Source organism: Accipiter gentilis, chromosome 13 (assembly GCF_929443795.1).
Source record: "Accipiter gentilis chromosome 13, bAccGen1.1, whole genome shotgun sequence".
Classification (NCBI taxonomy): domain Eukaryota; kingdom Metazoa; phylum Chordata; class Aves; order Accipitriformes; family Accipitridae; genus Astur; species Astur gentilis.
In genome coordinates, this window is record NC_064892.1 from 2,885,109 (window position 1) to 2,903,541 (window position 18,433).

General features: G+C 39.6%; 1 protein-coding gene across 1 annotated transcript; it reads right to left on the reverse strand.

Moving 5' to 3' along the window:
- Positions 1-84: 84 nt before the first annotated feature.
- ERCC5 (ERCC excision repair 5, endonuclease) lies at positions 85-17,134 on the reverse strand. The gene is made up of 16 exons (XM_049815687.1): positions 16,833-17,134; positions 16,547-16,667; positions 15,747-15,922; positions 15,127-15,242; positions 14,940-15,032; positions 14,075-14,135; positions 13,006-13,149; positions 11,297-11,504; positions 10,072-11,022; positions 9,433-9,665; positions 7,871-7,990; positions 5,934-6,147; positions 4,098-4,242; positions 3,079-3,281; positions 2,082-2,164; positions 85-752 (listed from the first exon to the last, which is right to left on the reverse strand). The coding sequence occupies exons 2-16, from the start codon at positions 16,632-16,634 to the stop codon at positions 195-197; spliced, it is 3,393 nt and encodes a 1,130-aa protein (XP_049671644.1). The 5' UTR covers positions 16,635-16,667; positions 16,833-17,134; the 3' UTR covers positions 85-194.
- Between the last annotated feature and the right edge of the window lie 1,299 nt (positions 17,135-18,433).

The window sequence follows — 18,433 nt, forward strand, 5'->3', positions numbered from 1 at the left end:
GTAAATGTGATAAAATTATTTATTTCCATCATTTAAAATCCCTCCGATTTAAGTTCTGGACACAAAATGCATGAAAAATAGGTAACAAATAGGGATAATTTATTATTTATCAAAAATTCATTAGAATATTTACAAAGCTTAAGTCATAAAAAATCACGTGCACACAGTCTCCCTTTTTTAAGACTTTTTTTTCTTTAAGGCTTTTTCTTTTTTCGTCCTTTCTTACTCTGTGATTTCTTTTTTCTGCCCTCAAACACAGGTTTGGCAGTCACCATGGCTACGTTTCCCAGATCTTCATCCTCACCACTTGAGCTACTACACCCTTTCTTCTCTTTACAATCTGTTGCCTCCATTGCAGAGACATTTTTCCTCTTTCTGCTCTTGCCTAAATCTCTGCTTTCTGATTCCTCTACTGAGGATTCACTAGAAGTTTCTGAAAGATGCAAATTTCCAATAAAACCACCTCCATATATATGTGCTTTTCTGAAATCTGAATGTTTTCTTCTCTTTCCACTTTGGACTTCCATTGACACAGCTTGATGATTAGCACAGAGTGCAGTACCCTCCCCTTTCTTTTCCTCACGCTGTTTAAGTTCAATCTCCATAACAGCAGTGGCCTCCCGGATTTCATCAGCTTCTTCTTCTTCTTCCTTTCTCTTCAGACACGTCACAGCTCTGCGCAGTCTCTGACTTTTAATAGCTTGTTTTTCATGCTGTGCTAGTCTGAAGAATGAATCAATCCGAAGCTGAGTCTATCACAAATAAAACAGAGAAACACCTTTGGATGTTTTTGTGATGGGAATTCAGTTGTTATCTCAGCTATAACTATAAAGCATCCCGAATTAAAGCAGGACAAAGGACTAATGAAATTAATATGCATGCAAATAGATGTGAACAATAAAATGCATTATTATGCTAATACCTATACTTTATTATAAATTACACAAGAGCCTTCACAGAAACAAATAATAAGCAGACTGCAGTGAAATTTTATAAACATTGTGCTGCTGCTGCTTAGACATGTGTTGCTATTTTCAACCCTAATACAGAGAATCTCTGTAGTGCTCTTAAGTATGTCCTTACAAACACAACCTTAGCTTCAAGCTGCTAAAACAACAGAATGTTTACTAAGCAAATGTTGTAAGTTCACTTTACAGTTGCATATACTAGTGCAACAAAATGCGGTCAGTTGACTCAAGTTCATTTTAACACATGCTGCTACAGCATCAAGATTTAAGAGTAGAACTAGAAGTAGTCACACACAAGGGGTCTGTGTTACTCAACCACAGCTAGGCTTGCTGTATAGGCAAAGCTGGTCTTCTGTAGTCTCCCTAAAACTGTCTAAGAGAGGCAGACGCTTCTAAAGGATGTTCCTGTCAGCCTGAAAACATATGAATTTAACTACAGGTTTTGGTACTTTTCACTCCTTTGAATGATAGAGAGAAGCTAGAACACTGGTTTAGACTCCGTATCTAACTTGCTTACAGCAAAAGGAGAAAAGAATGTGACCTTAGGTGATCAGTTTTACAACTGACTTCCGCAGTATCACAGCATGCATCACTATTCACTTTTAAGTTTTATTAAAGTTGACAGAACACTTATTTGGAAATTAGAGTAATGTTATTAATGGGCACTTGCTCACAGGTTCAGTCTGCACTCCTCCTCAAAGGATATGTATGGTACCAAATGGTTGGTCTCACTTGACCAAAATCTCAGGGGCATTTTTATAAATCATTTTAGAGACAGCACACTGCCTTTTAAAAATACTGAAGGTGCTTGAGGTTCCTGTAGTTTCAGCTACATCCAGAACAAACAGCAACCTGGACTTGTGATAGGTGCTTGATAGATAAAATTTGAAACCAACAATTGAATTATATAAAGTGCCTCACAGCACACACAAATCATACAGAAATGAAGTCTAGAGAAGTTTAATGAGTTTTAAAAATATATATATCGAAAAAAATGGCCAAATGCCAGTTTCTGAGAAATATATTTTAGATTAAAGCCTTGCTGTTCATTTTAAAATGCTTCTCTTACAATTCTGCAGTTACCCTTAAACTATACATAGTTTTATTCTTTACCTGCTGCAAGTTCAGCTGTTTCACCACAGGCAGAAGGATTTCATCTATCTTTGTCCTCGTCCAGCCAAAGTGATCCTGACAGAATGTGCAGAAAGTTAAGGAACTGTACAAGGCTATTACTAGTATTTTGTAAACACATAAAATGAAAATTCCTCAAATAAACAATATCTGGAGGAAAGTTACTCCAAAGCTTTTTCTACTACAAAACCAGAGAAAATACTCTAAGTTATTACAGCTGACTTACGTGTATGGTTCCAGTATTACACTACATACCTTAATCATGCTGTTACATCTCTATTAGTTACAGAACTTTTTCTCCAATGTCAACATTTTCAAAAGCATGCCTCTGAAGACAGAACTCATTTTGGCTATATGGTACTGCCATAAGACAAAATACCTATAAGTAAACCTTATTTTTACACTTGCACACACTTGAAGTTTCATTTACTGTTTGAAATGCTATTAGCTCTGCACACTTTGTCATCTACTTTTCAACAATTCACTGCAGTTCAAGCTGCAATGGATGGAAGAAATAGCCATTATTGCAAGAAATGCAGTGAATAACTAGGAATAAAGTGCAGACTGAATCACTATTTCTAACTAGGTTTTGAAACTTATTTGTGAAAGATGCAAAGCATAATCAGGACTGTGCAAACAATCTCGCTCTAAGTCTAGAAATAGGCACAGCACAGTTACAGAAATGTAACAACACAACAAACTAGTCAGTCCAGCTACGAGACTCTCTTTGCATGCAAAGCAAAGCATCCCGCTCTTTCAGGAGGGCAGAGCAGCCCTGAGTGCCACAGATGCATGGCTGCATTCCCTTCCATTCCAGAGCTGGTATCATTGGAGGAGAGTGCATGCAGATGGGACAGGGGGCCCCTCACACCAATGAGATGTTAAGAATTTGACACTCCATTACTGACTCACTAGTGGGCCTTATGAACTTTAATTGGCATTCTTTTAGCTGTTAAGTCCTGCCATCCAGTAAAAGGATATTCTCTGATCTGCTCTACATCAGGCTTCCCCCAGGTGAATGAACCCCTTGTCTCATCCACCACAGGCTTCAAGTATGCTTCTGCCACTGCTGGATTTGGGAAACCCGAAGAAAGCTGTAGCTCCCGCAGTTTCTTCTTGACTTTGGTATCATGTGGATTAGGTCTCAGTTTCTTATTCTTCTGAGCCTCATTCCACCACTCACTGAAAAAGAGAGGAAAGTATTAATTTGCCTACATAAAATACGATTTGGAATATCAAGAGCCACCATGCTAATTTCAGTAGCCTTAGTCTCCCTACTTCAGTTACTATGTGAGATGAGGTAGGAAATTTCCAAATTAAAAAATGGCCAAAGGGACATATAATCTGAAAGTAGAAAAGTCAAAACATCCACAGTAAATGCAGCCATTGTAAGACACAGTAGCCAACATCGCCTGGATTCCCATAAGCTGCTGAACAGAAGGCCCTAAACTCAGCCTCACTTGTGGAGGATGTTCCACACATAATGATCATTTTTGGAGTTTTTTTGGTATGCAAGAAAAAAAAAAAAGAAAAAAAGACTTCTAACTATCCTCGCCATTGCCAATACATTGCCTCTTCAATTCTTGTTCTTCCCCACAGCCTACCTGTCTTTCTCTTTCCAGGTCATCCATTCCTCACTCAAGTCTCTTTTCTCTATGAGCAAGCTACAGCACCTTCTCACAAACTCAGAGAGAATAAACCTCCAGTCCACTGTGGATCCAACTCTGCAATGAACTCAGAGGCAGTTGCACAGTTCTACAGCTGTTCTATTGTCTTCATTAGTCTCACTGTAACTGCTGTATAAACATGTCACCTTATTTACCTGCCATTCCAAATAGTGATATAATAATGGAGTTATATATTTTACAGTCAGCTTAGTCTCCTTAATGATGGTCAGTGATGGTCATATGTTTTGTTGTATGCTTAAGCAGCAGAAAAGTATATTCACTAATATTCATTTTACTGAAACACAAAAAAGCAAAAGACGACGAAGCATACGCAAATTTTAAGAGAGGTTCCAAGCCATGCCCAGGAAATTCATTTAAAATCTCCATCGCTGTTACAAAGCCAACATTTGGGATGCCCTCAGTGTAGTCACTTCCAAGCAAGTATGCCAAATTAATTAGCTTGCTTCGATCCAACCCTGTAAAAGAAAGTGCGTAAACCAAATAAAACCAGGGGATTCAGCATCTGTCCTCTTACAAATTAAAAAAAAAATGTATTATCAGAAAGGCAAAACCAAAAAGGAACACAAAGGCATTAACTCTGTAAAATTACATTTACTTCAACATCAGAACTTGCTAAATTATATTCTGGAGCAGTGTCAATATGCTACTACTAGCTCAAGCACCAGTAGTTGTGCTAACTTGGCAAATACATCTTACCAAAATTAAAATGTTACAACGTAAAGATCAGTGGGAAATTCTGGGTTCCTAAGAGCTAAGAGATACTATTTTACATATATTTCTCCAGTTTTCATCTAATGCTGACCTGAATTTAATAACCCCCCCCGAATCACAAATAAAAACATTCAGTTTGAATTCTAGTCCATAATATCAATGCCTCTGCTTCTTAAAAGCGTACCTAAACTGGAAGCCTTTTGCTCTGTGCTAGTGCAGCTACTAAGTAGACCAAAAGGCCCTGCTAAACAGACAGAACGCAGGAAGAACTCAGCTGACCACTTCTACTTGGTATGCTGTAAGATCTGAGGCAACCTGACTGATTTTCACTTACTAGCTTCAGGAGTTTAGATTTAAAAAAAAAAAACAAACAAAAACAAACAACAAAACAAAACCAAAAAAACCAGTGGGGAAAAGGAGGGATGTGTGTCTAAGCACACAAAGCAAGACCATCGGCATGCTACTCAGGATATCCAACAACTGTGAAGAAATAAGACTTGTGCAATGCATGGAAAAGGAGAAGTACAAGACTGCAGAGGAATGTGACATGAAGACCAATGGTGACTACTTTTCCCCAATAAATAAATAAAAACCCTGGTTTATTACATTAATAACAGCTAAAAATCACACACATGCTTTTACAGCAATCCTTTCCAAGTAAGCTACAGTAGCATACCTAAGTAGGGGGAAAAAATATTTCACCCAATTTTCTGGGAGAAGAATCCAAAGACATATTTTTCACCACAAAAAAACGTTCTGAAATTTTACATGCTGAAGACATTAAAATATTATTTCAAAGTCTATAGCCTCTCACAACTTTGAAAATGTCAAAACTGATTTTAAAAGAGTTCTGCTTAAACAAAGCATAAGAAAGTTAAAATTGGCTCATATTTTCCTTAATACACTATGTGACACTGAAGTTTAGTAGTTCAACATAAGTAGCAACAATTTGATTAGACTGGTACAAGAGCAATCTGAAAGAAGAAAAAAAGCTGTCAGTATTAACTAAATGAAAAACCTTTTACAGACCATATACATATGCCAGATCCTCTTCTAATACATTACATGTCAGTATGTCCCAAATTAACTTTCATTTCCAGAAGACTATAAATCTGATGTGATCAGAATATAATTTTCCCACCATGACAGAAAAGTCATGCTGACATTTACCCAGAAACTGCTACCACAGTTCATACCTCCAGCCTTGATGACCATCACACTAATTCAGTGTATTAAATGCAGGTGTCTGCAAATTCAGGGGGGTCATCTGGCAGTAAAAACAGCAACCCAAATGAATGTCTTTAGACACTCTCCAAAGAACAGGCATTGTAATAACAGACACACAAAATTCTGTAGAAAATACAACTTCAAAGAGATACATGGGAGCGCTGTCTTATTAAAGACTGTGTTTAGTAAATCAATACCTGATGCTTACCTAGCTGGTTTTGAAAATCAACATACTGATAATATTCCACATATTTGTTTTGACTGAAGAAATTTTTGTAAACATGCCGTGCGCCAAACAACCAAACATCACTATCATCAGTGATTGTCCCAGAGGTCTGATCAGTAAGGTCCAATATAGCACACTGTGCCTCTGCCTCCATTGGAGCTTCAATATATGGAATGCCAAACAGACGGAGAAGCTCCTGTAGGATGGAAAGAAAACAGTTAATATTTCATCTGAAGAATGAACTTCTATTATACTTCTGCTTGACTTGGAACTGCTAGATTCACACTTGGGAGGTATTTAATATTTCACAGCAAATCTTAATTTCCACTAAAAAGTGGCAAGCACAGTTAAGTCAAGGTGGAAATCCCACTTACCTCAGGCAGATAGTGCCATGTAAGTCAAGCACTACTTGATCACACTATTACCACACAGTTTGAGAATCTGCTATCTTAATTACACAATCATACTTAAGTATTGTGCTTTCCATAACACAGAGAAAAGTCCATGCATTAGAATTATGTGGGCTCCATGAAAAAAAGATGCAGGTTCAGTAAAAAAATAATAAAAAAAAAATTAAAAAAAAAAATCAGCCGTCACCTTAGCTCACAAAATAGTATGAAAGCATATGAGAAACATTAATATCAAGCAGGAAAGAGTGGGCAGACTAATCATCCTTTGGATGGTGTTTTGATATATGTGTATTTTGATGCATTTTACACAATTTGCTTTTATTGAATACATTATTTAACCTCAGATAAATATCACACACACACTACTAGGTCTACAGGCTTGTGTTAGTTACACAATTCTGGATTACGTCATCTCCAGAAATTATGCTTTCCATTTACTCTCCTGCTTGCAAGCTGGATGTAATAATCACTGCAAAAACTAAGGTGTAAAAATTATTAAATATATATTTGATACACATACATATATCTGCACAAACACACACTATTTTTTTTCTCAGTGCAGCTGCCTTTCGTGCCCTAACAAAGTCAGTCTCAAGACTTCAAACTTTTACTGTAATAAAGAGAAAAAGCACAACATCAAAAGATTTACAACTATAATGGTGTACCGATCATTATATGGCATGTAATATTACAAAAGCACAATCTACTGGCCTTTAAAAAAAAATCTGAAAAAACAAGTATAAGCAAATGTTTAACAAAGGAAATAAAAATTTCAATCATTTTAAGACTATCGAAATTACCCCTTTTATATGCAAAGAACATAAGAGCATTTATATATTTCTCAGAATTAATTTGTTATAACAAGTTTATTACATCATAGATACTATCAGTAGCCTAATATATTATGAATATGTTAACCCCAACACATTGTATTGCACATAGTCCTTGTATTAGACTGCATTAATCTCTAAACACTAATACTGAAACAGAAGTTACAGGCTTATGCAGGTATTACTGGTGAGATTCTTTAAAAATCAGTTAACCAGGGTATAAACCTGGGTCACCATATCATTTTCTTGTAAACTTTTACCTTTTAATCCCTAGGGGAAATCACAATTTACCTAACACTCAGATTACACCAATTCCATACTGCTGAATGTAACTTCCTAATATTTTTTTTATTCAATTTGCACCTTTCACAGCAACAGGCAAAGATCAAACTGGCCCAACCTTAAAAAGCAGGTGCTTAAAAAAACCTGATGATTTATTCATGATTTTATTATTATTTTATAATGTTATAACAGTTATTTAACATTGCTGGAATTCAAGATTATCTCAATACTTTCAATATTTTAAATCAAGCAGACTGAAGAAAACAAGCTCCTAAGAGGAAAAAAATGTGACCTATAATTAAGCAAAATTACTAACACCTTTGAGAAAATGTTTGACTGGAGCAGAGGGGGGACCACATCATACTGTATCAAATCAAAATGATTCAACAAATGTTACCTGGCTTTCCAAGAACATCTGTCCTGTTACAGAAGAAGCAACACGTTCCTGCTGCTGTTTTTGAGCCTGAAGCACATTCTGCTCAGCAGAAAGGTCATTTTCTAATTCTTCTAGTTCCTCCTGAAAAATAAAACAAGATTTTCATTATTTCAACAGTTCAGGTATACTTAGTTAAGTAAGCTCTAAGTCTCCAACTATAATTATTCCAGTAGTATATGCTCCATTACTTCACACTTGGAAGTTGTCATAGCTTCTATAATACAGCAAATTGTAAGATCAGAGATGGGTCTATTCTTCAGAGTGCTAAAACCTAAAATTTCCCTCTAATTTTAGAGAGATTATGGTTAACCATCATCTTAAAAAAATAAAAAAATCAGTTCCCACAGAATTAGATACATATACAAGAAAGCAATGAAACACTAAGAAGCTGTGCAATAGTTTTCCTTAAAAACTACAAAGGGACAGAGCAATTCATAGAATCCTTTAGGTTAGAAAAGACCCTTAAGATCATCAAGTCCAACCATCATCCATGCCCACTAAACCATGTTCTGGAGTGCCTTGTCTATGCACTTTTTGAATATCTCCAGGGATGGTGACTCAACCACCTCCCTGGGCAGCCTGTTCCAATACCTGACAACCCTTTCAGTAAATAAATTTTTCCTAATATCCAACCTAAACATCCCCTGGCGCAACTTGAGGCCATTTCCTCTCGTCCTATCTCCAGTCGCCTGACAGAAGAGACCAGCACTCACCTCACCACAACCCTCCTTTCAGGCAGTTGTAGAGAGCGATCAGGTCTCCCCTCAGCCTCCTCTTTTCTAGACTAAACAACCCCTGTTCCCTCAGCTGCTCCTCATAAGACTTGTGCTCCAGACCCTTCACCAGCTTCGTTGCCCTTCTCTGGACACGCTCCAGCACCTCCATGTCCGTCTTGTCGTGAGGGGCCCAAAACTGAACACAGGACTCGAGGTGCGGCCTCACCAGTGCCCAGTACCGGGGGACAATCACGTCCCTGCTCCTGCTGGCCACACCATTTCTGATACAGGCCAGGATGGCGTTGGCCTTCTTGACCACCTGGGCACGCTACTGGCTCATATCCAGCCAGCTGTCGACCAGCACCCCCAGGTCCTTTTCCACCGGGCAGCTTTCCAGCCCCTCTTCCCCAAGCCTGTAGCGCTGCGTGGGGTTGCTGTGACCCAAGTGCAGGACCCGGCACTTGGCCTTGTTAAACCTCATACAATTGACCTTGGCCCATCGATCCAGCCTGTCCAGATCCCTCTGTAGAGCCTTCCTACCCTCCAGCAGATCAACACTCCCTCTCAACTTGGCATCGTCTGCAAACTTGCTGAGGCTGCACTCCATTCCTTCATCCAGATAGTTGATAAAGATATTAAACAGAACTGGCCCCAATACTGAGCCCTGGAGAACACCACTTGTGACCCACCACCAACTGGATTTAACTCTATTCACCACAATCCTCTGGGCTTGTCCATCCAGCCAGTCTTTTACCCAGCAAAGAGCACACTTTCATTATTAGCTCAAAACAAATAACAGTGAGTTACCAAACTGACGTCTTGCCACTCATCCGCTGCATCTTTACCATCATCTTCTCTTTCAACGCTCTGATCATTTGCCAACTGCACTTCGTCAGACTCCTTCAGCAAGCCCTGTGTGACAACTGCATGTCTGTCTGTCTCCACTTCTGGAAGTGCTGTTTCATCACCCAGTTTTTCATCATATTTAGTAGGAAACTCAGCCGCATTACTGATTTCAGTATCCACTTCAATAAAGCTTCCTATTGAAGGAAAACAAAGATTTCAACTTCCTGCTACTTGTTTAAAAAGAAGCATTTGTATGCATTTTTAACTTCAGCAGTGATTTTTTTTTTCCTATAAGCACTAAATAGATGTAAGTATTGTGAAATTACAGAAACCAAGTGGTTGACCATTAAAACACCAGTTAAGTTCAATGTATGCAACAGCATGCTTTTCTGACTCTCCGTATTGTATACTCAGGTTTCAGTGATAAAACATAACACAAAGGGGAAATATATAGCTCAGATTTTCTTCCTACCTCTTATATACACAGGAATAGATGTATTTTAAAGCATTCCTTACTAGGAGAAAAGGTTAACTTTGACTGACTGGAAATACAATAAGGCTGTATTTTCTTATCTTTTTACACAATTAAAAAGCACATACCATCAGAATCACTGTCTTCAGACTGTGATATCCCTTCTCTTTCCTCCTCAGGATCTTTTGCTTCCGGAAAAGGTCTAATATCCTTTTGTACCTCAGATACATTCTCTTCTGTTTGCGAAATTACCTCCTCTATATTTTCAGAAATTTTCAAGTTCTCCTCCTTTTTAGAATGGTCTGTTGTTTCAGCATGAATCAAATCCCCTATACTAGTTTGTACAGGGGAACAGCTTGGCTTCTGTGTGCACAAGTTCATGTCATTATCTCCCAAAGAATTTACGTCCGTTTTGGAACCATTTTCTTCTTTCTCTACATATTCCGTGCCTTTTCTCATATTGTCAATACAAGGATAATTTTCAGCTTTGGATATACTGGTGTCCTTAAGCGTAACATGACTTTTTTCCAACTCCAGACTCTTTTGTTCAAATTCAGCATCTTGCATAATCACTTGGTTTGACAAATGAATTGTAGATGTAGGTATTTTTCTTCCCTCCTTAACTTCAAGAATCTGATCTTCCTCATCTGAGCTACTAAGCAGAAAATCCTTCACTTCTGATCTTTCTGGTAGCACTCCATCCGTTCTAACAGTAACAACTTCCTCCCTTCTATCATCCTCACTCAGAACTTGCTGAATTGCCTCTAGTGTTCTTGGAGACACACCGCCGCCTTCTTTAACAGACTGGTCCACACTCCATCGTCCTGTATCTTCATCCCCCAGTTCTTCTTCTGAGCTGCTTTCCACCATAGCTGCCTGGATAGCAAGCAAAGTCCGAGGAGAGGGCGGTGCTGTCACCACACTGTTATCTTTCTCTGTCTGCAACTTGTCAGAAGCAACTAGCTTTGCATTATCAGGAGATTCATTGACTTTATTCGGTTTAATAAATTCAAGCATTTTTGATGAGGGTCCTGCAGTAGTTTCCATGTCTCTACTTGTAGCTTTTTTTGCTTGAATACCTGAAAGAAAGGTTTTTGTTGATTTATGGTTTTTTTAGTAAAAAACTGCTTTATATTAACATTCCATTTTACATAATGAACATCATTAAAGATTAATAAAGCAGTTTTCTACACATTTACAGATCACAGTTAATTATGTGCAACAGTAATGCACATTTCATACAAACTATTGGCTACATGTACCTGTGAACAATATTCAGTTTTTTCTTAAAACTGACAGCTGCAGATTGCAGACACCAAACAAGAGGTTTTACAAAATTAAGACCTGACATACCCTTTATTAGGATATAGTGAGAAGTATCTTCAGAGACTACCCTACTAGATTCCACTTCTTTCACAAAACCACCTTCATTTTCATATTGCGTTTGGATTTCACCCGAGTGCTGCTGATTCAATTCTTTTTGTACATTTTCTATGCACCGATTGAGGTTGCTTTTCTTAAGCAAACCCCTAAGCTGGTACTGGGAAAAGTCACTGGACTCCTTAAAAAAAAAAAAAAAGAAAAAAAAAGAAACAACCAAGTCCATTTAAATAAAATACCACTAGCTGCACTTTTTAAGCAAGTTCATTTACCATGCTCTGGAGAGCCTTTTAAGAGTTTCCTTTAAGCAGGTAACATCTGTCTTTTACTGACTGCTGCACTCCCAAGCAACAGCAACACTAGCCTGGTAACATGCAACAATTCTAAAAGGTCACATCAAGCAGTTCTGAATGCTGGCTAAACACAATGAGATCTCAGTGATGTGACCAACAAAACTTAGCTGGCTAACACAGCTGGTCCCCATCTTAAAAACAATGCAATGATAACAGAATCCACATGTGAATGGTTTTAAGATGACAGTTCTTAGCTTACACTTGGGCACAAGCTATCATTTGATCCGACATGTATTTGTCCTGGTTTTGGCTGGGATAGAGTTAATTTTCTTTCTAGTAGCTGGTACAGTGTAATGTCTTGGATTCGGTATGGAAGAATGTTGATAACACACTGAGGTTTTCAGTTGTTGCTAAGTAGCGTCCATACTAAATCAAGGATTTTTCTGCTTCTGATGCCCAGCCAGCGAGAAGGCTGGAGGGGCACAAGAAGTTGGGAGGGGACACAGCCAGGGCAGGTGACCCAAACTGGCCAAAGGGGTATTCCATACCATGGGACATCATGCCAAGTACAAAAACTGGGGGGAGTTGGCCTGGTGGGGGATTGCTGCTCAGGAACTAACTGGGCATCTGTCAGCGAGTGGCAAGCAATTGCATTGTGCATCAGTTGTTTTGTATATTCCAATCCTTTTATTATTATTATTGCCATTTTATTCTTATTATTATTTTCTTCCTTTCTGTTCTATTAAACTGTTCTTATCTCAACCCACGAGTTTTACCTTTTTTTTTCCCCTCCGATTCTCTCCCCCATCCCACTAGGTGTAGGGGAAGTGGCTGCGTGGTGCTTAGCTGCTGGCTGGGGTTAAACCACAACAAGATTGTACTTTTAAAATCTAACTGTGCTCTGAAAAGCTGTCATAGAAGTGGCACTACAGAATTCCCTGATTGTCTCTGAATGGCTTCAGTAACACATCTGCCAAAGCTACAAAAGCCTTTTCTCAGCTGCCAGCTCCCCTAGCAACCTGAGAGTTTGGTATTGAAGCTGCATTCATTCTGCCCGCTTTACCCACACCAGTAGTATGTTCTTGCAATTGAAATCTTGGGCATAATGCTGATGAGGCATGAGATGGCATGATTTTTTCCATTCTTGCCAAACTGAATTAGTTCTGCTAATTTTAGTGGAAATTAAGAGATAGGACTCTGAATAGACACACAGGAAGGCTCTGTTAAGAGTTGCTATCTCATCTGGGTTTTTTCCCCCTTCAGCGTAACATCTCTTATTAAATAGACTTGGGGGTAAAGATTTCCAGATGTGATACTTTCACATAGTCTTCATCTGCATTAATGGCAATAGCTCCATTCTGGTGGCTTGAAAACTATTTTAAGTATTACCTCTGGCATTGCTTCAAATAATGTTCTTTTTCGCTTTGTAAATTCTTTCATATCAGTCAAGATCTCATGTTTTATTTCTGGAGGCAGCTTGTTGAAATCTTCTGATTCAATATCTACAGAATGAGGATTTTCACATAACTCTTCCTATAAAAATGGAAAACAACATAAACACCTATTTTATATTACAGCACAACAAGAACAATGAAGTATTGAGAGCATTATTCCAAACAACAACAAAAAAAAGCCACAAAATCTTTGTTGCTACTTCCTATACCGTGAAGAAAACAGGTAAGAAAAAAAAAGGTAACTACTACCTAATAAAATCAAGTACATAATTATTGAGGTACACTATACAGAGAAATCTGAGTTTATTCTTTTTACAAAAAGATAGTATAAATCACAGAAGCAGGTCCTATAGCCTCAGCTAGTCTGATTTTATCCTTCTAAAGAGAGTCTCCTTCTGAATGTGAACTACTTCAAAGATAAACAGTATTTCCAAGAGTTTTTTCTTCCTTTTTTTCAAAAAACTTTGATGAAAGCAGACATAATTTTATTATTCATTATACCTTCCTCTTAGGTTATATATTTCTCTTCTCCTCATCCCATAGGATCAGCACATCAGAAGGGAATACAGAATTTATCTGTGAAAACTCAAGGACCGAAGTACTTCAACACCAATTCATATTTAGAAAAGCATGGGAATTTTGTTAAATATGCTGTCTTATATGTGCATAAACATGTGCACAAATGCATACATTTCACTTATATCTTTACAAAAAACAATTTCTTCTCCACATGTCCAGAGAAAGTAGTCGTCCCCCCCAAAAAAAGATAGCATAAGAAATTCCTATTCTGATGTATTCTAGTGGAGAAAATTACATTTGTATTTCCTCATTAGTAGGAATTCATAGAGTACTGAAAATTAACTTGTTTGCTTGATAAGTAATGCTACAGTGAGACCTATACCTCCAAGCACTTTTTTTTTTTTTAACCTTTTTGGTTGTCTTCTAAGCATAGCACATGAATGAGAAGATTGTTCACAGCCACACGGCAATTAGGATGCACTTACCTGCAACATCTTTTTTTGGCTCATTCTTGCTTCCCATTCTTTTTCATCTTCCTCCTCCGAGCTAAAAATCACAAAGAGAAAAAAAGATGTATATATTTACCTAGGAAAATAAAGTTCCTATTTTAAGCAAAAGGACATTAGTCATCCCTTCACTAGCAAGTACAAAAATTCACACACAATATCAAACTACACACATATATATATGCATATACATACAAATACATATACAAGTCAAAAAGATCTGAACAGAAAGCAAGAAGGCAGACATGGGTCAGTTAAAACTAGATTGAGACAACTTGCTGCTTAAATCATTACCCAATTCTTATTTGGTCATCACAAAGTATATAAAAGCATATATAAGATGTGCAAAGAGTAATCTAACCAACAGCTCCACATTCCCACCTAGTATTATTTAAGAAGATGTCACAAGTTTGACAAGTACATACAAAACCTACTTCTGCTGAACGCATCTATGCTACTGAATGAGGGGATGCAAACCAGAATCAAGCTGCCACACACCAGCTACCCAAGCTTCAACAATTAGTTCCCTGTAGTCGTAGACATGGCCACAGAGATTGAAGTAGCACTTTCATCCTTAAACATGAACCCAGTGTGGAAATTTAGTCTGTGGGCTGAAAGCTTCTTGTTACTTTCCCATAAATAACCAGAAAGTTCTGTATCCGGAGCTATAAACCAAGAAACTCTCCAAAAAGAAACTGAAATAAAATAGAAATTAAAGAAATATACTTTACGTATTATGGAGTCTCATGGGTCAAAGGCCTTTCAACAGTGTCAAAGAAAGTGTTTCATACTTTTATCTGAGTTTATTATAGCCATTTAAGCTATTTTTCTTAATTCTACCTACCTGTTCTTCTCTTCATCCTCTAAAGAAGGCAATACATACATATCATCAATTTCTTCTCTTCGAACTTGTGTAATACTGGGCAAAGCTTCATTGCTTAAGAAAAGAAAAAAAAAAAAAATAGTGATGAAGAGCTACATAAAAACTTACCTGCCCTTATAAACAAGGGGAAAATAATTTTTATTCTTGCCTTTTGCCTGTAAGAGCAGTTTTGATAACTTGTCTCTTCAAAAACGTTTTCAAGAGTTTCTCTGTAGTTTTCCTGGAATCACTGACAGCAACTTCCTTTCTTTGCCTTCGCTTAGCCTATGAAAATAAGATTAACACCATCAGAATTCTGCTGGATGCTGAAGATACATATCCAATGAATTAATGTTATAATTCTGTATGCCGAGCCTACAAGCAACTCCTAACTTATCCTACATCAACGGGGACACAGCCTTCAGATCCTCTAAATCTCTCTATGTCAGTTTCCTCTGTGGAACTTGGGAATAGTTTTCAGCTTCTGGCTACAAATACTTGCAAGAGTTCTGGTCAGGCCCATTCTGGAGCAAGACCCAGGATTATGGCATCGTCTACCTCTCTGCATTCTGGTTTCTATGCAAATCAAATGCAAATATATCAAAAGGGAACTGCTGCATGCTCCAACAGCTAAGACTGGGATTGCAAAGAACACGTGCACAGCAGTGCACGTCAAGCCCTCCAACCTCATGGCTCAGAAGCATAAGCAGAATAAGAGGGAAATGGCTACTTAATATCAGCAAACGTACATCCTATTTCGCATTGTAATGACTCAGCAAAGGTACTTACCAATGTTTGTCTCTTCAGAAGCGGTGCCTCTCCATCAAAAACAAAGACAGGCCGAATTCGAAAAAATAGTAACTTGCAGAGTCGATGAAACAGAGTGAGGAGGTGAGCATTCCGTATGGAATTACCACCACGATCTCTGGCTCCCTTTATTGCTTGGTTCAACCAAATACTGATATCTTAAAGAACGGTTAAGAGGAAAAAATGTGCTATCTTACACATATACCATATTAATAGTTTCTATGAAGTGCACATATTTGACTGAGTGGCTTTTGCCCACTGTTTCAGGCTTGGCTTGTCAAAGCCAAGGTTATCCAAATGCTTGTGAACTTCAGAGAATAAATTCTTGCCCCTATCACCCTTGACAAAAAGCAGAGTTAAAACAACTGTGCAGCATGTAACACCTTCCCAGTTATTTTTACAAATAAACGAAGGGTAACTTCTTTCCACATCTTTCCAGCATTTAACCAAGTATATATGATGGGGAAGTTGATGCAAAAGTATTTAAACTTTTTCATCTTATAGTCCTACTGAGAGCAGCACATTTATTTACAAAGCACAAAATCCTACAGCGCAACACTTGTGTAAGGAACCTATTAAAAGTCTCTTTTTTAAAAGATTAAAAAAATAATTAAAAAGCTTAGCATTCCACATATTAGAAAGCATAAAATCTACTTATCAAAATGTTGTTGTGATTTAAAATATAAAAACAAAATAAAAAGCTGATCATGTAGAAGTAAGATAAACAGTTAAAATAACCTCCCTCACAAACCTAGTTCCTCAGCTTTACTTTTAAAGGATACCAACAGCAAGAATTTTTCCTTCCAGCGTTTCTGGGTTTATAGGTCTCCCAGCGCATTCAAGCAGTTTCCAAAGTCCTTGAACTCCCATCGTCCTTCCTCAGCTACTCTGAGCGAGAAGAATCTACGAGGAACAAAACACGGAATAACCCAAAGATTACACGACCCGCGAAGGCGTTATTACCGCAAACAGAAATCGGGGGAGCTGGGGAAAGGAGGGAAGGGGGGGCCCGCCAGCCGCTCGGGCCGGATCCGGACGATTCCCCTCAGCTTTGGGTACGTGACAAACCTTTAAAAAACCCGGTCGAGTGCAGCGTTACAGCTCTCGGGCAGCCTCCCGCTCCCCTCTCTGCGGGGACCGCCACGGCTCCCACACAACCGCCCCTCACGCCGGGGCACCCGCCGAGGCGCTCCGCGGGGCGGCGACCGGCCCGAGGGAGAGGAGGGCAGGGCAGGGCAGGGGAGAGGAAGGCAGGGGAAGGGAAAGGAAAGGAAGGGAAGAAAGGTCGCCAAGTCGCGGCGGAGCTCGCCCGCGGCGGGGCAGGGGGCCCGGCCGCCTCAGGCCGAGCTGCCGCTCCGCCGCCTGCCCGCGCAGCGCCCGCCTGCACCGCCCTCGTCCTGCCCCGCTGCCCGCTGGGAAGCGCAGTTCGCGGGGCGGAGCCCGGCGCCATCTTGGGCGCCGGTGGCGGCCCGGCCAGGAGGCGGTTCCCTGCGGGGCTGCCGCCCGCTCGCCCCTCAGGCGGCCCGGCATCGTGCCCTGGGGGTGCCAGCTGCCATGGCGTTGGGGATCCCACCGCCCTTTCCGATGGACCCCCGCGGCCTGAGCCCCCCTCTCCCCGGGGGGGGAACCCCGGGCGGAGGCAGCGCAGCGTCGCGCTGTCGCCTGAGGCGGGCGGCAGCCACCCGCGGGGACCTCGGCTGCCCGCAGAAGAGCGAAATACCGAACATCCCGTCGCAAAACCGAAAAACAAACAAAAAAAACAACAAAACAACCCAAAAACTTTTTTCCCCCCCCCCAAGCATGATTTTCCCTGCAGCCGGTGTTCTCCCTGATAGCATATTTCCATACGTTCTGTATGGCACTTCTAAATATTTTGATGGTTTTAATATTTTGTACCAGCTGTGGAAACCGGTTTGCTGCTAGGTGACTGTAAAAGTGAGATTTGGTAAATAATTATTAGAAATTTTATACTAACACTATGATTGAAACAACAGACAAAAGTATAGCCAAGCAATTAACTAGCAGAGGTAGTTACTCCTAAGTTTTGCAGTTCTTCACTCTTAGGACTAGATATTCCTGTGCGCTAGATGAGAACAATGCTGAAACTGACCACATGGGATTGAAACTGCCTTAAGCTTCAAGATCAAAGAACAAGGACAAGAATAAAGACTTCAAGGACAGCCAGCAAGAACTTCAATGGGTCGGTGGTCGCAAAAGCAGCCCTTCGACTCAAAGGGATCCTTCATTGCGCATGATCGGATGTAGGCAGCACTATGATAGTCAGTTGCCATCATTTTTATGTATACTAATCTGATTAATATGCAATTAGTTATTCTATAAAACCTGTTTGTGCTAAAGCCGTGGCATGCATGCTAGATGGAACTATCCCCCGTGCATCCAGCGCTGCAATAAAGAATGCCTGCTTTCTAAAACTCCAAAAGGAGTCTTAGAGAGTTTCTTCGACGGGCTTTTCAGTATCATCCCCACTCCGCTCCCACCCCATCCCCAGTGCCTCTCACCGTACCCACTTCCCACCCGGGAGTGCTGAGGGAAAGCTCCCAGCAGCAGGTCCCCGAGGACGGGCAGCTTCCTTCTGCTAAGGCTGGAAGAATCGAATACACCACGTACTTCACTGATGAAGCATGACAGTCTCCAGCCCCAGAGCAAAA